Source organism: Oncorhynchus gorbuscha, linkage group LG03, assembly GCF_021184085.1.
Source record: "Oncorhynchus gorbuscha isolate QuinsamMale2020 ecotype Even-year linkage group LG03, OgorEven_v1.0, whole genome shotgun sequence".
NCBI lineage: Eukaryota > Metazoa > Chordata > Actinopteri > Salmoniformes > Salmonidae > Oncorhynchus > Oncorhynchus gorbuscha.
In genome coordinates, this window is record NC_060175.1 from 29,313,404 (window position 1) to 29,327,638 (window position 14,235).

Here is a 14,235-nt window from a genome sequence, read left to right on the forward strand (position 1 = left end):
CAACTGAACACTGATGTTTCACACCAATACTTAGGGACTGCAAGCAGTAAATAGCCTAGGTCCTTGACTCACAATATAACCGTCTGGATTTGAATATGAACCTGCTAACCTCTTGATGCCTCAAAGTGATTCTAAGTGGGCTTCAATGTGTATTCACTGTAGCTAGACGGAGTTGATACACTACATGGCCAAGAGTATGTGGATGCCTTTTCAAATTAATGGATTCAGCAATTTCAGCCACACCCGTTGCTGAGGGGTGTATAAAATCGAGCACATAGCCATTGGCAGTGGAATGGCCCATACTTCAGAGTTAAGTGACTTTCAACAAGGCACCATCATAGGATGCCACCTTTCCAACAAGTCAGTTTGTCAAATCTCTACCCTGCTAGAGCTGCCCCGGTCAACTGTAAATGCTGTGATTGTGAAGTGGAAACATCTAGCAGCAACAAGTGGTCCTTCTGTAGCTCAGTTGGTAGAGCATGGCGCTTGTAACGCCAGGGTAGTGGGTTCGATTCCCGGGACCACCCATACGTAGAATGTATGCACACATGACTGTAAGTCGCTTTGGATAAAAGCGTCTGCTAAATGGCATATATTATTATTATTATTATAACAACAGTTCAGCCGCAAAGTGGTAGGCCACACATGCTCACAGAATGGGACTGCTGAGTGTTGAAGCGCGTAGCATCATGGTTGCAACACTCACTACCAAGTTCCAAACTACCTCCGGAAGCAACGTCAATCACGCTTCATCATCTGCCAGGAGAACGCTACCTACCCGAATGCATAGTACCAACTTTAAAGGTGGAGAAGGAATAATGGTTTGAGGGTCTTTTTCATGTTTCAGGCTAGGCCCCTCAGTTCCAGTAAAGGGAAATCTAACGCTATAGCATACAAGGCCATTCTAGACGATTCTGTGCTTCCAACTTTGTGGCAACAGTTTATGGAAGGCCCTTTTCTTTTTCAGCATGACAATACCCCCGTGCACAAAGCAAGGCCCATACAGAAATGGTTGGTCGAGATCGGTGTGGAAGAACTTGACTGGCCTGCACAGAGCCCCGACCTCAACTCCATACAACATCTTGGGATGAATAGGAACGCCGACTGCGAGCCAGGCCTAATCGCCCAACATCAGTGCCCGACCTAACTAATGCTCGTGGCTGAATGGAAGCAAGTCCCCACAGCAATGTTCCAACATCCAGTGAAAGAGTGGAGGCTGTTATAACAGCAAAGGGGGACCAACTCCATATTAATGTCAATGATTTTGAATAAGATGTTCAACGAGCAGTGTATCTATGTTTGGCAGGGAGCATACTTGCACTCTAATTCAGGTGCAAAAGCATTCCCCACAAACCTACTTCCCAATATAAGTTAGTGACAAACTTTCGCTCTAACTTCATTCAAAGTAATAAAAATGGCAGAAAAGCAGTTGCTCAAATGATAACCTAACAATTTATCAAAGAAGGCAACAGGCGGAAGGAAGGATGTGTACAAGCATTAACAGGCAGAGGAGCCCTCTCTCTGGACAGTCTTCTCCCAGGATTCAGCTTGAGCTGTTAAATTCAGAAATGAATCAATTCTAATTGGCTTCTTCTAGCCATGTCCCTCTCAAACACAAATGCACAGAGACCTGAAGCAATATTACATTACCATATCCCCAAAAATGTATCACAAAAGTCTCAAGGACTAAAAGAGTCCAATGGCATGTAATCGTGTATGCAGAATTGTGCAGGAAAGTAAGACCAAAGGAAATGTGTTTACATTATAAGCAATAGGCTTGTGATTTCAGTGGCATGGCTACAGCTGTTTCATCAAAGAAGAAAACAAATGAGAGTGGGAGAAGCAGAAATACTGCCACCTCCTTACCCCAAATATACTTAAACGGAGTTAGTTTCTTCTTCTTATACATGGTCCAGTCTCATCTCTGGCTTGGGACCTATGTGTTGTCAGTCATTGATTTGGGTGGTAGCCCAGACCAGTGTGAATCTTCCTGAGCTCGAGTGATCCTTCGACTCATGTACAGTAAGGGGAGGTCCGGGCTCGCTGACAGACAAGCAAGAAGACAGATATGGCCATGTGTAGAGTGTCCCTGTGTTGCTATGATGACGTATCACAACAATGGCCGCTCTCACCTCTGGAAGGGCTTGCGGACCTTCTTCTTCCTGCGTGGTAGAGGTTTGCCTCCGCTCTCAGCCCACGTCTCGCTGGGCTCTGGCCGGGGCCCCCCAGGAGGCATGAAGAAGCCAGTCTGAGGTGGAGGAGGGGAGAAAGGTCCACTAGGTCCCAGCCCAGCACCAGAGGGGTGATGAGGGGGCGGTCCTGAGGGAAAGAAACCCCCGTTGGCAGCCATATCAGGGGGAGGTCCCCCCTGGAAGATGCGGTTGAAAAAGTCCTGCAGGTCAGCAGGGTTGGTCGGGCCTGGAGGAGGGTGCTCTGGGCCTGGAGGTGTCCTGGAGATCATGAAAGGAGAGTTACATTAATTTAAAAAAACATTCAACAGGTGACTCCAGGAAAATCAAGAAAAAGGAGCACTCTGTGTCTGAGTTTTATTCACGGGACAAACAAAAACCATCAGAGCCTTGGATAGCCTTTCATTAATTTCTTTTTGATACTGTCGCAAAGCTAACTAAAAAGCAGCATTCCCCAAGAGAGGATGGCTTTCACTTCAGCAGTAATAAATTCATGCACTTCTTTGAGGAAAATATCATGATCATTAGAAAGCAAATTACGGACTCCTCTTTAAATCTGTGTATTCCTCCAAAGCTCAGTTGTCCTGAGTCTGCACAACTCTGCCAAGACCTTGAATCAAGGGAGAGACTCAAGTGTTTTAGTACTATATCTCTTGACACATTGATGAAAATAATCATGGACTCTAAACCTTCAAGCTGCATACTGGACCCTATTCCAACTACTGAAAGAGCTGCTTCCTGTGCTTGGCCCTCCTATGTTGAACATAATAAACGGCTCTCTATCCACCGGATGTGTACCAAACTCACTAAAAGTGGCAGTAATAAAGCCTCTCTTGAAAAAGCCAAACTTTGACCCAGAAAATATTTTAAAAACGAATCGGCCTATATCGAATCTTCCATTACTCTCATTTATTTTTGAAAAAGCTGTTGCGCAGCAACTCACTGCCTTCCTGAAGACAAACAATGTATACGAAATGCTTCAGTCTGGTATTAGACCCCATCATAGCACTGAGACTGCACTTGTGAAGGTGGTAAATGACCTTTTAATGGCGTCAGACCGAGTTTCTGCATCTGTCCTCGTGCTGCTTTTGATACCATTGATCACCACATTCTTTTGGAGAGATTGGAAACCCAAATTGGTCTACACGGACAAGTTCTGGCCTGGTTTAGATCTTATCTGTCGGAAAGATATCAGTTTGTCTCTGAATGGTTTGTCAGCTATAAATTCCAGTGTTCCTCAAGGTTCCGTTTTAGGACCACTATTGTTTTCACGATATATTTTACCTCTTGGGGATGTCATTCGAAAACATAATGTTAACTTTCACTGCTATGCGGATGACACACAGCTGTACATTTCAATGAAACATGCTGAAGCCCCAAAATTGCCCTCGCTAGAAGCCTGTGTTTCAGACATAAGGAAGTGGATGGCTGAAAACTTTCTACTTTTAAACTCGGACAAAACAGACATGCTTGTTCTAGGTCCCAAGAAACAGAGATCTTCTGTTGAATCTGACAATTAATCTTGATGGTTGTACAGTCATCTCAAATAAAACTGTGAAGGACCTCGGCGTTACTTTGGACCCTGATCTCTCTTTTGACGAACATATCAAGACTGTTTCAAGGACAGCTTTTTTCCTCATCTACGTAACATTGCAAAAATCAGAACCTTTCTGTCCAAAAATGATGCAGAAAAATACATTAATCCATGCTTTTGTTACTTCTAGATTAGACTACCGCAATGCTCTACTTTCCGGATACCCGGATAAAGCACCAAATAAACTTCAGTTAGTGCCAAATACGGCTGCTAGAATCCTGACTAGAAACAAAGAATGTGATCATATTACTCCAGTGCAAGCCTCCCTACACTGGCTTCCTGTTAAGGCAAGGGCTGATGTCAAGGTTTTACTGCTAACATACTAAGCATTACATGGGCTTGCTCCTACCTATCTTTCCGATTTGGTCCTGCCGTACATACCTACACATACGCTACGGTCACAAGAAGCAGGCCTCCTAATTGTCCCTAGAATTTCTAAGCAAACAGCTGAAGGCAGGGTTTTCTCCTATAGAGATCCATTTTAATGGAATGGTCTGCCTACCCATGTGAAAGACGCAGACTCGGTCTCAACCTTTAAATCTTTACTGAAGACTCATCTCTTCCATGCCGGTGCTCTTCCATGCCGTCCCTAGGAGCGGTGCGTCACCTGAGTAGGTTGAGTCACTGACGTGATCTTCCTGTCTGGGTTGGCACCCCCCTTGGGTTGTGCCGTGGCGGAGATCTTTGTGGGCTATACTCGGCCTTGTCTCAGGATGGTAAGTTGGTGGTTGAAGATATCCCTCGAGTGGTGTGGGGGCTGTGCTTTGGCAAAGTGGGTGGGGTTATATCCTTCCTGTTTGGCCCCGTCATTGAATGGGGCCAGTGTCTCCTGACCCCTCTTGTCCCAGCCTCCAGTATTTATGCTGCAGTAGTTTGTGTCGGGGGGCTAGGGTCAGTTTGTTATATCTGGAGTACTTCTCCTGTCTTATCCGGTGTCCTGTGTGAATTTATGTATGCTCTCTCTAATTCTCTCGGAGGACCTGAGCCCTAGGACCATGCCTCAGGACTACCTGGCATGATGACTCCTTGCTGTCCCCAGTCCACCTGGCCGTGCTGCTGCTCCAGTTTCAACTGTTCTGCCTGCGGCTATGGAACCCTGATCTGTTCACCGGATGTGCTACCTGTCCCAGACCTGCTGTTTTCAACTCTCTAGAGACAGCAGGAGCGGTAGAGATACACCTAATGATCGGCTATGAAAAGCCAACTGACATTTACTCCTGAGGTGCTGACTTGCTGCACCCTCGACAACTACTGTGATTATTATTATTTCACCATGCTGGTAATTTATGAACATTTGGAAATCTTGGCCATGTTGTGTTATAATCTCCACCCGGCACAGCCAGAAGAGGACTGGCCACCCCTCATAGCCTGGTTCCTCTCTAGGTATATATCAATAAATTTGATTTGTTACATTCATTCTATTTCCATCTAGCCCAACAGGGTTGGGCAACCGGGGGCACGTGGGCCGAATGGCCTTGGATCAATCCCATCCCCCCCAAAAAGTAACTCAGTCGGGGTCTCATGCGGGCAGACCCGCGAGCAACTGCGGCCTCTTATAATGAGTTCAGATTTTTTGTGGCCCCACCCCCATCCCTGATCTAGCCTATAGTTAACCCTGATGCAAGTCACATTGAGATTGTTGCCTCTTTTGCCTTGGCCAAGAGGAGGCATCATTCACAAGCATCAGAGATGCTTAATAATCTGGAGCTCCAAAACTAATCTCTGTCCATAAATATGTAACTCTTTCACATGCAAGAGCACCTGCACTGACCAGAGCGCAATTGTACTTCAGAGAACAATCTAATTTAGGCCTCTGTGGTCTTTTAGACGGTTGGTCACATAACACCTAGGTTGTGTCCCAATAATCTCTCCTTTCTCACGAAATATGCACTTGTTCCCTTCATGGATTTGAAAGGATATGACTGGTATATCGAAACTCCCTCTAGCCCATGCAGACACCAATACAATCATTTTACATTAGTGTGGAGTAGTTTACGATTGCAAACTTCAAGAGGAAAATTAGATTGGAACTCAACCCTCAGTGCCCTGGGACCTACCTGTGGCGCTGCGTGGAGTTGCTGTTGTTCTTGGATCCGAAGGAGATGTGGTAGGGAACGCGGTGTGTGTCTGGGGAGATTCCTATCCTCTGGCAGCCGGCCCACTCTGAAAGGTGGGAGCGGAAAAGGTGAATACTGAAGCAAGCGGCAAGGAGAAATAGTCAGTCTGACTTCAGGTGTCTTAACATTATTTAGCAGCTTAGAATTACATTTAGTTGTAGAGCTCTTGAGCCTGTCAGTTGGCTTGTTAAGAGTGCTTTTAGTTTACAGATGAAACAGAAACATCTTTAAGTCAATACATAAAGAAGTATTACATTAGCATAGATGAGAGCCCAACTATCCATGTGGTTGTCATTACACAGCTTGTCAAAGCAATGGGCTTGTTCGACAGTGGCGATTGTAGACTGACTGATCTACAAATCACTGTGCAGCATAAATAACTTCTCAATATAATTTTTAGATCAGTCACTTAAAATGTACCCACAATGCATTACAGTTTTGATGCTCTCAAAAACTGTCATAGTCAAGCCAGTACCTGTGATGTCGTAGACCTTGCCATCCATGCAGGCAAAGTATGTGATGCGTAGGCCCAGCATGCTGGACTCGGCCCACAGGTCTCCCTCCTCGGCGCTGTGGCGTCTGTTACACTCTGCACAGAACCGAGCCTCCGCAGGCTCCCGGTCCATCTCAAACCTCCTGCACACACAGGGAGGAGTCAGGGCCTGAGCTTTTTGTATGTAACTAATTATTTTGTAAGCAGCAAAATGTACAAATACAATTTTAGTTGTTGAGAGTAGTCAGGATAGGTAAATTATATTACTGTTCCAATCCCTCACTTTCACAATAGTCTGGTTATAAAAGTATGATACAGATATTATTCATAGATTATTAATAGATTCAAATATAACAGATATTATTTCTGTCAGTGATGTACCTGTGCTTGCCTTCACACTTGGTGCACATCATAGTGTTCATAGCTTCCTTCAGGTCATCCTGCAGTTTGGTGAGGAACTCATTCATCGACTTGGAGAGTTCCGTCTTCGCCATGCACTTCCTGAGGAGCAGGGAAACAAAAGTCAAAGCCATATCAACTACACCAAAGATCCCACCGGCCTTCAGTGCAGTCATTTGATCACGGTTTATTGCATTTTAATTAAGTAATAGTCCAGTTTGTGTGCCTTCTACTCATATCACGTATTCTCTCCATGTGTCTGGGTTACTGAGGAACTAAGCTAAACTTCCCACAGGCCTTTAAATTGACTATAACATGCTAAGGACCACAGTTAAGGAATGCTTCTCAATCTGTAATCCTATTGTGAGAGGCCTGAGTTCTAACTTCAGATGTTTTTGTTAAAGGTGAAGTCATGTGATCATAGTTTCTTGCATTTGATATAAGTACTGGTCCAGTAGCTTGTGTGTCTTCAACTCACAGTTCGTATTCCCTCCGTGTTTCTGGGTTACTGACGATGTCCCAGGCAGCCCTCAGCACCTTAAAGGCCTCCCCAGCGCGTGGGTGCTTGTTCTTGTCTGGATGGACCTGAAAAGGAAAAAAAAATACAAACAGAAGGGTACAGCAGAAAACATAATGGAAGAGAGAGAAAAACTAAGGAAGAGACTACTTCTAGTTATTTTCTGATTACATTTTATATTGTGGATTAGAGGTCGACCGATTATGATTTTTTTAAACGCCGATACCGATTATTGGAGGACCAAAAAAAGCTAATACCGATTAAAATCGGCCAATTTTTTAAATGTATTTATTTGTAATAATGACAATTACAACAATACTGAATGAACACTTATTTTAACTTAGTATAATACATCAAAATCAAATTAGCCTCAAATAAATAATGAAACATGTTCAATTTGGTTTAAATAATGCAAAAACAAAGTGTTGGAGAAGAAAGTAAAAGTGCAATATGTGCCATGTAAAAAAGCTAACGTGTAAGTTCCTTGCTCAGAACACGAGAAGATATGAAAGCTGGTGGTTCCTTTTAACATGAGTCTTCAATATTCCCAGGTAAGAAGGTTGTAGTTATTATAGGCATTATCAGACTATTTCTCTCTATACCATTTGTATTTCATTAACCTTTGACTATTGGATGTTCTTATAGGCACTTTAGTATTGCCAGCGCAACAGTATAGCTTCCGTCCCTCTCCTCGCCCCTACCTGGGCTCAAACCAGGAACACGTCGACAACAGCCACCCTCAAAGCATCGTTACCCATCGCTCCACAAAAGCCGCAGCCCTCGCAGAGCAAGGGGAACAACTAATTCAAGGTCTCAGAGCGAGTTACATAACCGATTGAAACGCTATTAGTGTGCAACCCGCTAACTAGCTAGCCATTTCACATCGGTTACACCAGCCTAATCTCGGGAGTTGATAGGCTTGAAGTCATAAACAGCTAAATGCTTGAAGCACAGGGAAGAGCTGCTGGCAAACGCACGAAAGTGCTGTTTGAATGAATGCTTACGAGCCTGCTGCTGCCTACCACCGCTCAGTCAGACTGCTCTATCAAATCATAGATTTAATTATAACATAACAACACACAGAAATATGAGCCTTATGTCATTAACATGGTCAAATCCGGAAACTATCATTTCGAAAACAAAATGTTTATTCTTTCAGTGAAATACGGAACCGTTTCGTATTTCATCTAAAGGGTGGCATCCATAAGACTAAATATTCCTGTTACATTGAAGGTTGTGCAATGTTATGTCATAATTACCTAAACTTCTGGCAAATTAGTTCGCAACGAGCCAGGCGGCCCAAACTGCTGCATATAGCCTGACTCTGTTCCACAGAACGCAAGAGAAGTGACACAATTTCCCTAGTTAAAAGAAATTCATCTTAGCAGGGAATATTAAATATGCAGGTTGAAAATTGGTGCAACGACAGTGCTTTTTTCGCAAATGTCCTTGTTAAATAACCGTTTGGTGAAGTAGGCTATGATTCAATGATAAATCAACAGGCACCACATCGATTATATGCAACGCAGGACAAGCTAGATAAACTAGTAATATCATCAACCATGTGTAATTAACTAGAGATTATGTTAAGATTGATTGTTTTTTATAAGATAAGTTTAACACTAGCTAGCACCTTACCTTGGCTCTTTGCTGCACTCGCATAACAGGTATAATCAGCATAATCAGCCTGCCACTCAGTCTCCTCGTGGAGTGCAATGTAATCGGCCATGATCGGTGTCCAGAAATGCCGATTACCGATTGTTATGAAAACTTGAAACCGACCCTAATTAATCATCCATTCCAATTAATCGGTCAACCTCTATTGTGGATATAAAAAAAAGATGCATGCAGCCATGCACAGCCAAGTGCAAAACTGCTTTGGCTTGTGTTTGACTATAATCGCTACACTCTCCCTTTAATGAATTCCACACATTTTATACACATGTATTCAAAAGATGTAATGCAGATCTCATTAAACCCGTAAACTCACCTGGACAGCCAGCTGTCTGTAGGCCCTCTTTAGCTCAGCTTCAGTGGCGTGGGCCTCCACCCCCAGGACTGTAAAAGGGTCCAGCTCCTCCTCAGGGACTTGAGCCAGCGCCAGCAGTCTCTCCAGCTCCTTTCCAGGTTGGTATCTGCCTGCTCCACCAGGAGAATCTGGGGTCAAAGGGGGCACCTGGGTGACTCTCCTCCTGAACCAGCTGCTGACCCTCTCCACCAGCGAAGCCACCCTCCTCCATACCCTGAAGTCCTGCATGGCCGTCCACCACCGCTGGGCCCTCTCCCCGCCCAGCCGGACCAGCGTCAACCGGGCCCACTGGAACCCCAGCAGTACCACGGCACAGAGGAGGCTGAAGCAAGTTAGGGAGGCCTTCCGGACCCATTTCACCAACCGAACACTCTTATCCACCAGGACCGCCCCGGCGCACCTCGCCCTCTCCAGCACGCATTGGGCATCTGCCTTCATCCCCGGCACGTCAGTGACCCTGTTGAGCATCTGTGAGCCCAGGTCGTAGAGGGCCACCCCTCCGACCTCCACGGCCACTCCGCATCGGTGGGTCATGGTGACAATGACCTCCACCACCATGTGGATGCAGGAGATGCACCAGGGGCTGAGCGACTCCGACAGCAGCTCCCTGAAGGCCAAGGCCAGCTGGGTGCCCGTCTGCCGCCGGCCCCGGCCCTGCTGATGGTGGTGGTTGCGCCTCCGGGTCTGCTTGTGCCGACCGCCACCCGACGACAGGGAACCTTTAGGGAGGTAGGAGGACGAGGATGATGATGTAGCCTGAGTGTTTTGCTCCGAGGCTGTCCCCCCCCCCCCGCTGTTCCGGGACCGGCCTCTCCTCCCTCCGGCCCCTGAGTTCCTCCAGCCTGACTCCCCATTTATGCTTGGCTCCTTCCCTCCGCTCTCCTCTTCATCTCCACCCTCTGTCTCCTCATTTCCTTCTCTCTCCACATGCACCACCCCCTCCTGTCTTAGAGAGACCTCATTGTCCTCTGCAATCCCACAGTCCTCTGATTCTACATCTTCCGAGTCCTCCTGGTTGACTGGGGATTGGATATCCTGAGGGGTAACTTTGATATAGTCAGTAATCTCCTTATTGGGAACTTGTTGTTGAGTTTCCTCCTCATCTCCTCTGACTTCCCACTGGTCGGGCATGGCGGTTGAAGATGGAAGGTGAGGAACACCTGAGAGCAGCTCTTCAGGACTCTCCTCAGTTGCCTCTACAGTCCATGTCTCTCTCTTCATCTCCACCTCCCCCTCAGCCACCTCTTTCTCCATCTTCCTCCCAGTCTCTTGATTAAAGTTCCAAAAAAGTATCCAATGTCATGTCAGGTGGGGGCCTTGATCCATTCTCACTGACCGCACCTCCTCCGACACCACACCTCCTCCGACACCACACCTCCTCCGACACCACACCTCCTCCGACACCACACCTCCTCCGACACCACACCTCCTCCGACACCACACCTCCTCCGACACCACACCTCAGCAAGGCCAAAGAGTCAGACAAGGACAGCTGAATAATACTGCAATGGCAGGCATCATTGTCCTAGGTACCCTACCCAATGCAGACATTGAATCAAGGATCAATCGTTACAATCCTTGGACCCGACTGGCCTCATCTTGTATCTGGTTCTTGCCTGTGGAGAGACAGCAAGTTTAAACATTAGCCTGCCTGTAACACGTTCACTTTCCCAAGCACCAGAACTAGGGGTCTAATCTAAAGTACACCGAAAAGTGAAATCAAACGGGATGTGGAGATTCTGCATTAATCGTTGTTGTTGTCAAAGTTCTAACATGTTATTGGCAATAATGTCATATTTGATGGCCACAATATCCACTCAACGAGCTGATCCGCAGCGCCGACATTTTGAAAAGATAAACCAAACTATTTAGCTAGCCATCTGGTTATCAGCAGTTGCACAAGCTAACTATCTAGAAGTGCAATTAATTTATTCTACAAGAAATGACTGGGACGGGATATCAGAGGATAGTTGGGGCAATGTTAGGTTCGAGCTAATAAGTCATGTCGTCACCATCGCGAACAAAATGACCAACTGTCTCGAGACGAATAGCTAGCTGTCTCGTAGCTAAAACGCTAACTAGCTTACAACATTAGTTTGCTCGTATATAGTTATCTAGCTAATGTAATTTTAATAATATTAACGGTGGATTGTTGCCAATGTTATTTTAGCTATTTGACTGCTAACACTGACTGGAATAACATTGGGAAAGATGACCACCAACGCAACTCACCTTTCTCTTCCGTAAAAAGGAAAGGCAAGATTAGATGATACAATGTAGGCTAGCTTGAGCCCTGTAACGTTAGCGTCGCTCCTATAAAATGATCAAATGTGGGAAACTGATCAATTCTTCTCATAGAAAGAACATTTAGTTATTGAATTGTGAATACAAACTATTATTATCCTGTATTAGTAGAGTGTGTTCTTTCTCCTAATTCAAATATACGTTTTTTCTTATTATGTTATTGGCTAACGCTGTCCTTGTTGTTTGTCTTACTATTTTTCACTTCCGAGGGAAACAAACCACAACATCATTTCCGCTGTATTAACCCTATTCTTGCCAGAAAAAAATCGCTCACAAATGTTCGAATTAACTTTTATTGGCCACTGAATGTAAAGAGAAGAAGATGAATGTAACGTTAATCACCAGGTTTCTCTTTATATCAAAGCAATTACATGGGTCTATAATTGTATTATCTTCAAGAAGCCTAGGCCTAATAACGAAATAATAATTTAAAAACTAGAATTGTAAAAGGCAAACTATTCTCTGGCATACTCCCTATTTAAACAAAACAATTTATTGTTTATTCAACAATATAAACATGGATATCATGCAGTCACTTTTTCATACTCTCAAACACCATCCACTCTCTCATGTCTGCCTTCTCCACCCACCTACACACTCCCCGGATGCATTGCATTCTCTAGTCTATTTCTGCCCATTCCGGATGCTGTGTGTTCCTCAAGGAGTGTGTGTGTTTGTGTGTGCAAGTAGTCTGTGTGGGCCAAGTGTCTAGTTAGTTAGGCTGGAGATGGATACAGAGGGCACGTGCCCCCTCGGATTTGTCCTGTGGTTTCCAATCTATCAACCTCATAACTATCGCTGAAGTTGGAGACTTTTATTTCCCTCACCAACTTTAAACATCAACTATCTGAGCAACTAACCGATCGCTGCAGCTGTACATAGTCCACCCAATCTACCTACCTCATCCCCATACTGTTTTTATTTTATTTACTTTTCTGCTCTTTTGCACACCAGTATCACTACTTGCACATCATCATCTGCTCATTTATCACTCCAGTGTAAATCCACTAAATTGTAATTATTCACTCCTATGGCCTATTTATTACCTACCTCCTCATACCTTTTGCACACACTGCATATAGACTTTCTTTTTTTCAACTGTGTCATTGACTTGTTTATTGTGTTATTGGCTTGTTTATTGTTTACTCCATGTGTAACTCTGTGTTGTTGTCTGTGTCACACTGCTTTGCTTTATTTTGGCCAGGTCGCAGTTGCAAATGAGAACTTGTTCTCAACTAGCCTACCTGTTTAAATAAAGGTGAAATAAAAATTAAAACATTAAATCATTTAAAAAATAGCTATCAAGAAGCCATTTTAGGCTATCAATCAGTTACAGTATCTAGCTTTTCTAACTATCTTAGCTGGCATTCCTGCTGGCAAGGTTGGTAGACTTTAGAAATAACTAGATGTACTTTACATTAATCACATTCCTTTCATATTTTACCCATATTTGAGCAGCGATACATCGAAGCATATTTAGTTTCTTTAAAAAAAGAACCACCAGTCAGGAGGATACAGATAGCTCAAGAGGTATGCTTAGATATACAGAGATATTAACATTTTCTGTTACATAGAATTAAGCATAATGATTATGGCTCTAGATTGCAGAAAGAAAGCTGATTCGGGTGAAAAATGCTAAATTATCCAATTTAAGGATGGGGGATCTAGCACCCTCAGGACCACCCCCCGCCATCCTCATGTAACTTTTGCCCCCTCAGATTTTTGGGGTGCATGGACACCCTTGGATGGATATAAAGGACGTGGGATGGACTGAACACAGTATGGATGTCCTCTGCCTCAGAAGACCAAGAAGTAGAAGACCTCTCAGAATCACCTTTATTTGACCTACAGTCAATCTGATATTTTAAGAGGGCAATCATGATTTCTTATTCATAAGAAAATCAGAATTCTCTGTTCCAATTAGGCCTACTATTATAATAATTTTAGGAAAGTGAACAGTGCATCCGGAAATTATTCAGACCCCTTGACTTTTTCCATATTTTGTTACGTTACAGCCTTATTCTAAAATGTATTAAATCATTTTCCCCTCATCAATCTACACACAATACCCCATAATGAAAAAGCAAAAACAGTTTAAAAAAAAACATTTTTACAAATTTATTACAAATAAAAAAACTTAAATAAACCATTTATATATGTATTCAGACCCGTTACTCAGTAACTTGTTGAAGCACATTTGGCAACGATTACAGCCTTGAGTCCTCTTGGGTATGAAACTACAAGCAATGGGAGTTTCTCCCATTATTCTCTGCAGATCCTCTCAAGCTCTGTCAGGTTGGATGGGGAGCATCGCTGCGCAGCTATTTTCAGGTCTCTCCAGAGATGTTTGATCTGGTTCAAGTTCGGGCTCTGGCTGGGCCACTCAAGGACATTGCAAGAGGCATCACTACAATCCCTGGGTCGAATCCAGGCTATATCACATGTGGCCGTGATTGAGAGCCCCATAGGGTGGCGCACAATTGGCCCAGCATCATCTGGTTTTGGCCGTGGTAGGCCGTCATTGTTAATAAGAATATGTTCTTAATTAACTGACTTTCCTAGTTAAATAACGGTTAAATAATAAAAAAAATCA

General features: G+C 44.2%; 1 protein-coding gene across 1 annotated transcript; it reads right to left on the reverse strand.

Annotated features, from left to right (window-relative positions):
- Nucleotides 1-538: 538 nt before the first annotated feature.
- Nucleotides 539-11,863, reverse strand: LOC124030839 (dnaJ homolog subfamily C member 14-like). Its single transcript, XM_046342006.1, has 7 exons — nucleotides 11,571-11,863; nucleotides 9,300-10,954; nucleotides 7,271-7,377; nucleotides 6,775-6,894; nucleotides 6,376-6,536; nucleotides 5,841-5,946; nucleotides 539-2,450 (listed from the first exon to the last, which is right to left on the reverse strand). The coding sequence occupies exons 2-7, from the start codon at nucleotides 10,590-10,592 to the stop codon at nucleotides 2,129-2,131; spliced, it is 2,109 nt and encodes a 702-aa protein (XP_046197962.1). The 5' UTR covers nucleotides 10,593-10,954; nucleotides 11,571-11,863; the 3' UTR covers nucleotides 539-2,128.
- Between the last annotated feature and the right edge of the window lie 2,372 nt (nucleotides 11,864-14,235).

Bases quoted from the DNA above. Each gene is read 5' to 3' on its own strand.
- LOC124030839 (XM_046342006.1), bottom strand. From the start codon at position 10,592: ATGGAGAAAGAGGTGGCTGAGGGGGAGGTGGAGATGAAGAGAGAGACA. The intron at 6,895-7,270 runs GTGAGTTGAAGA...CCTGCTCCTCAG, and splicing joins ACACGGAGGGAATACGAACT to GAAGTGCATGGCGAAGACGG. The intron at 6,537-6,774 runs GTACATCACTGA...CTGTGTGTGCAG, and splicing joins AAGTGTGAAGGCAAGCACAG to GAGGTTTGAGATGGACCGGG.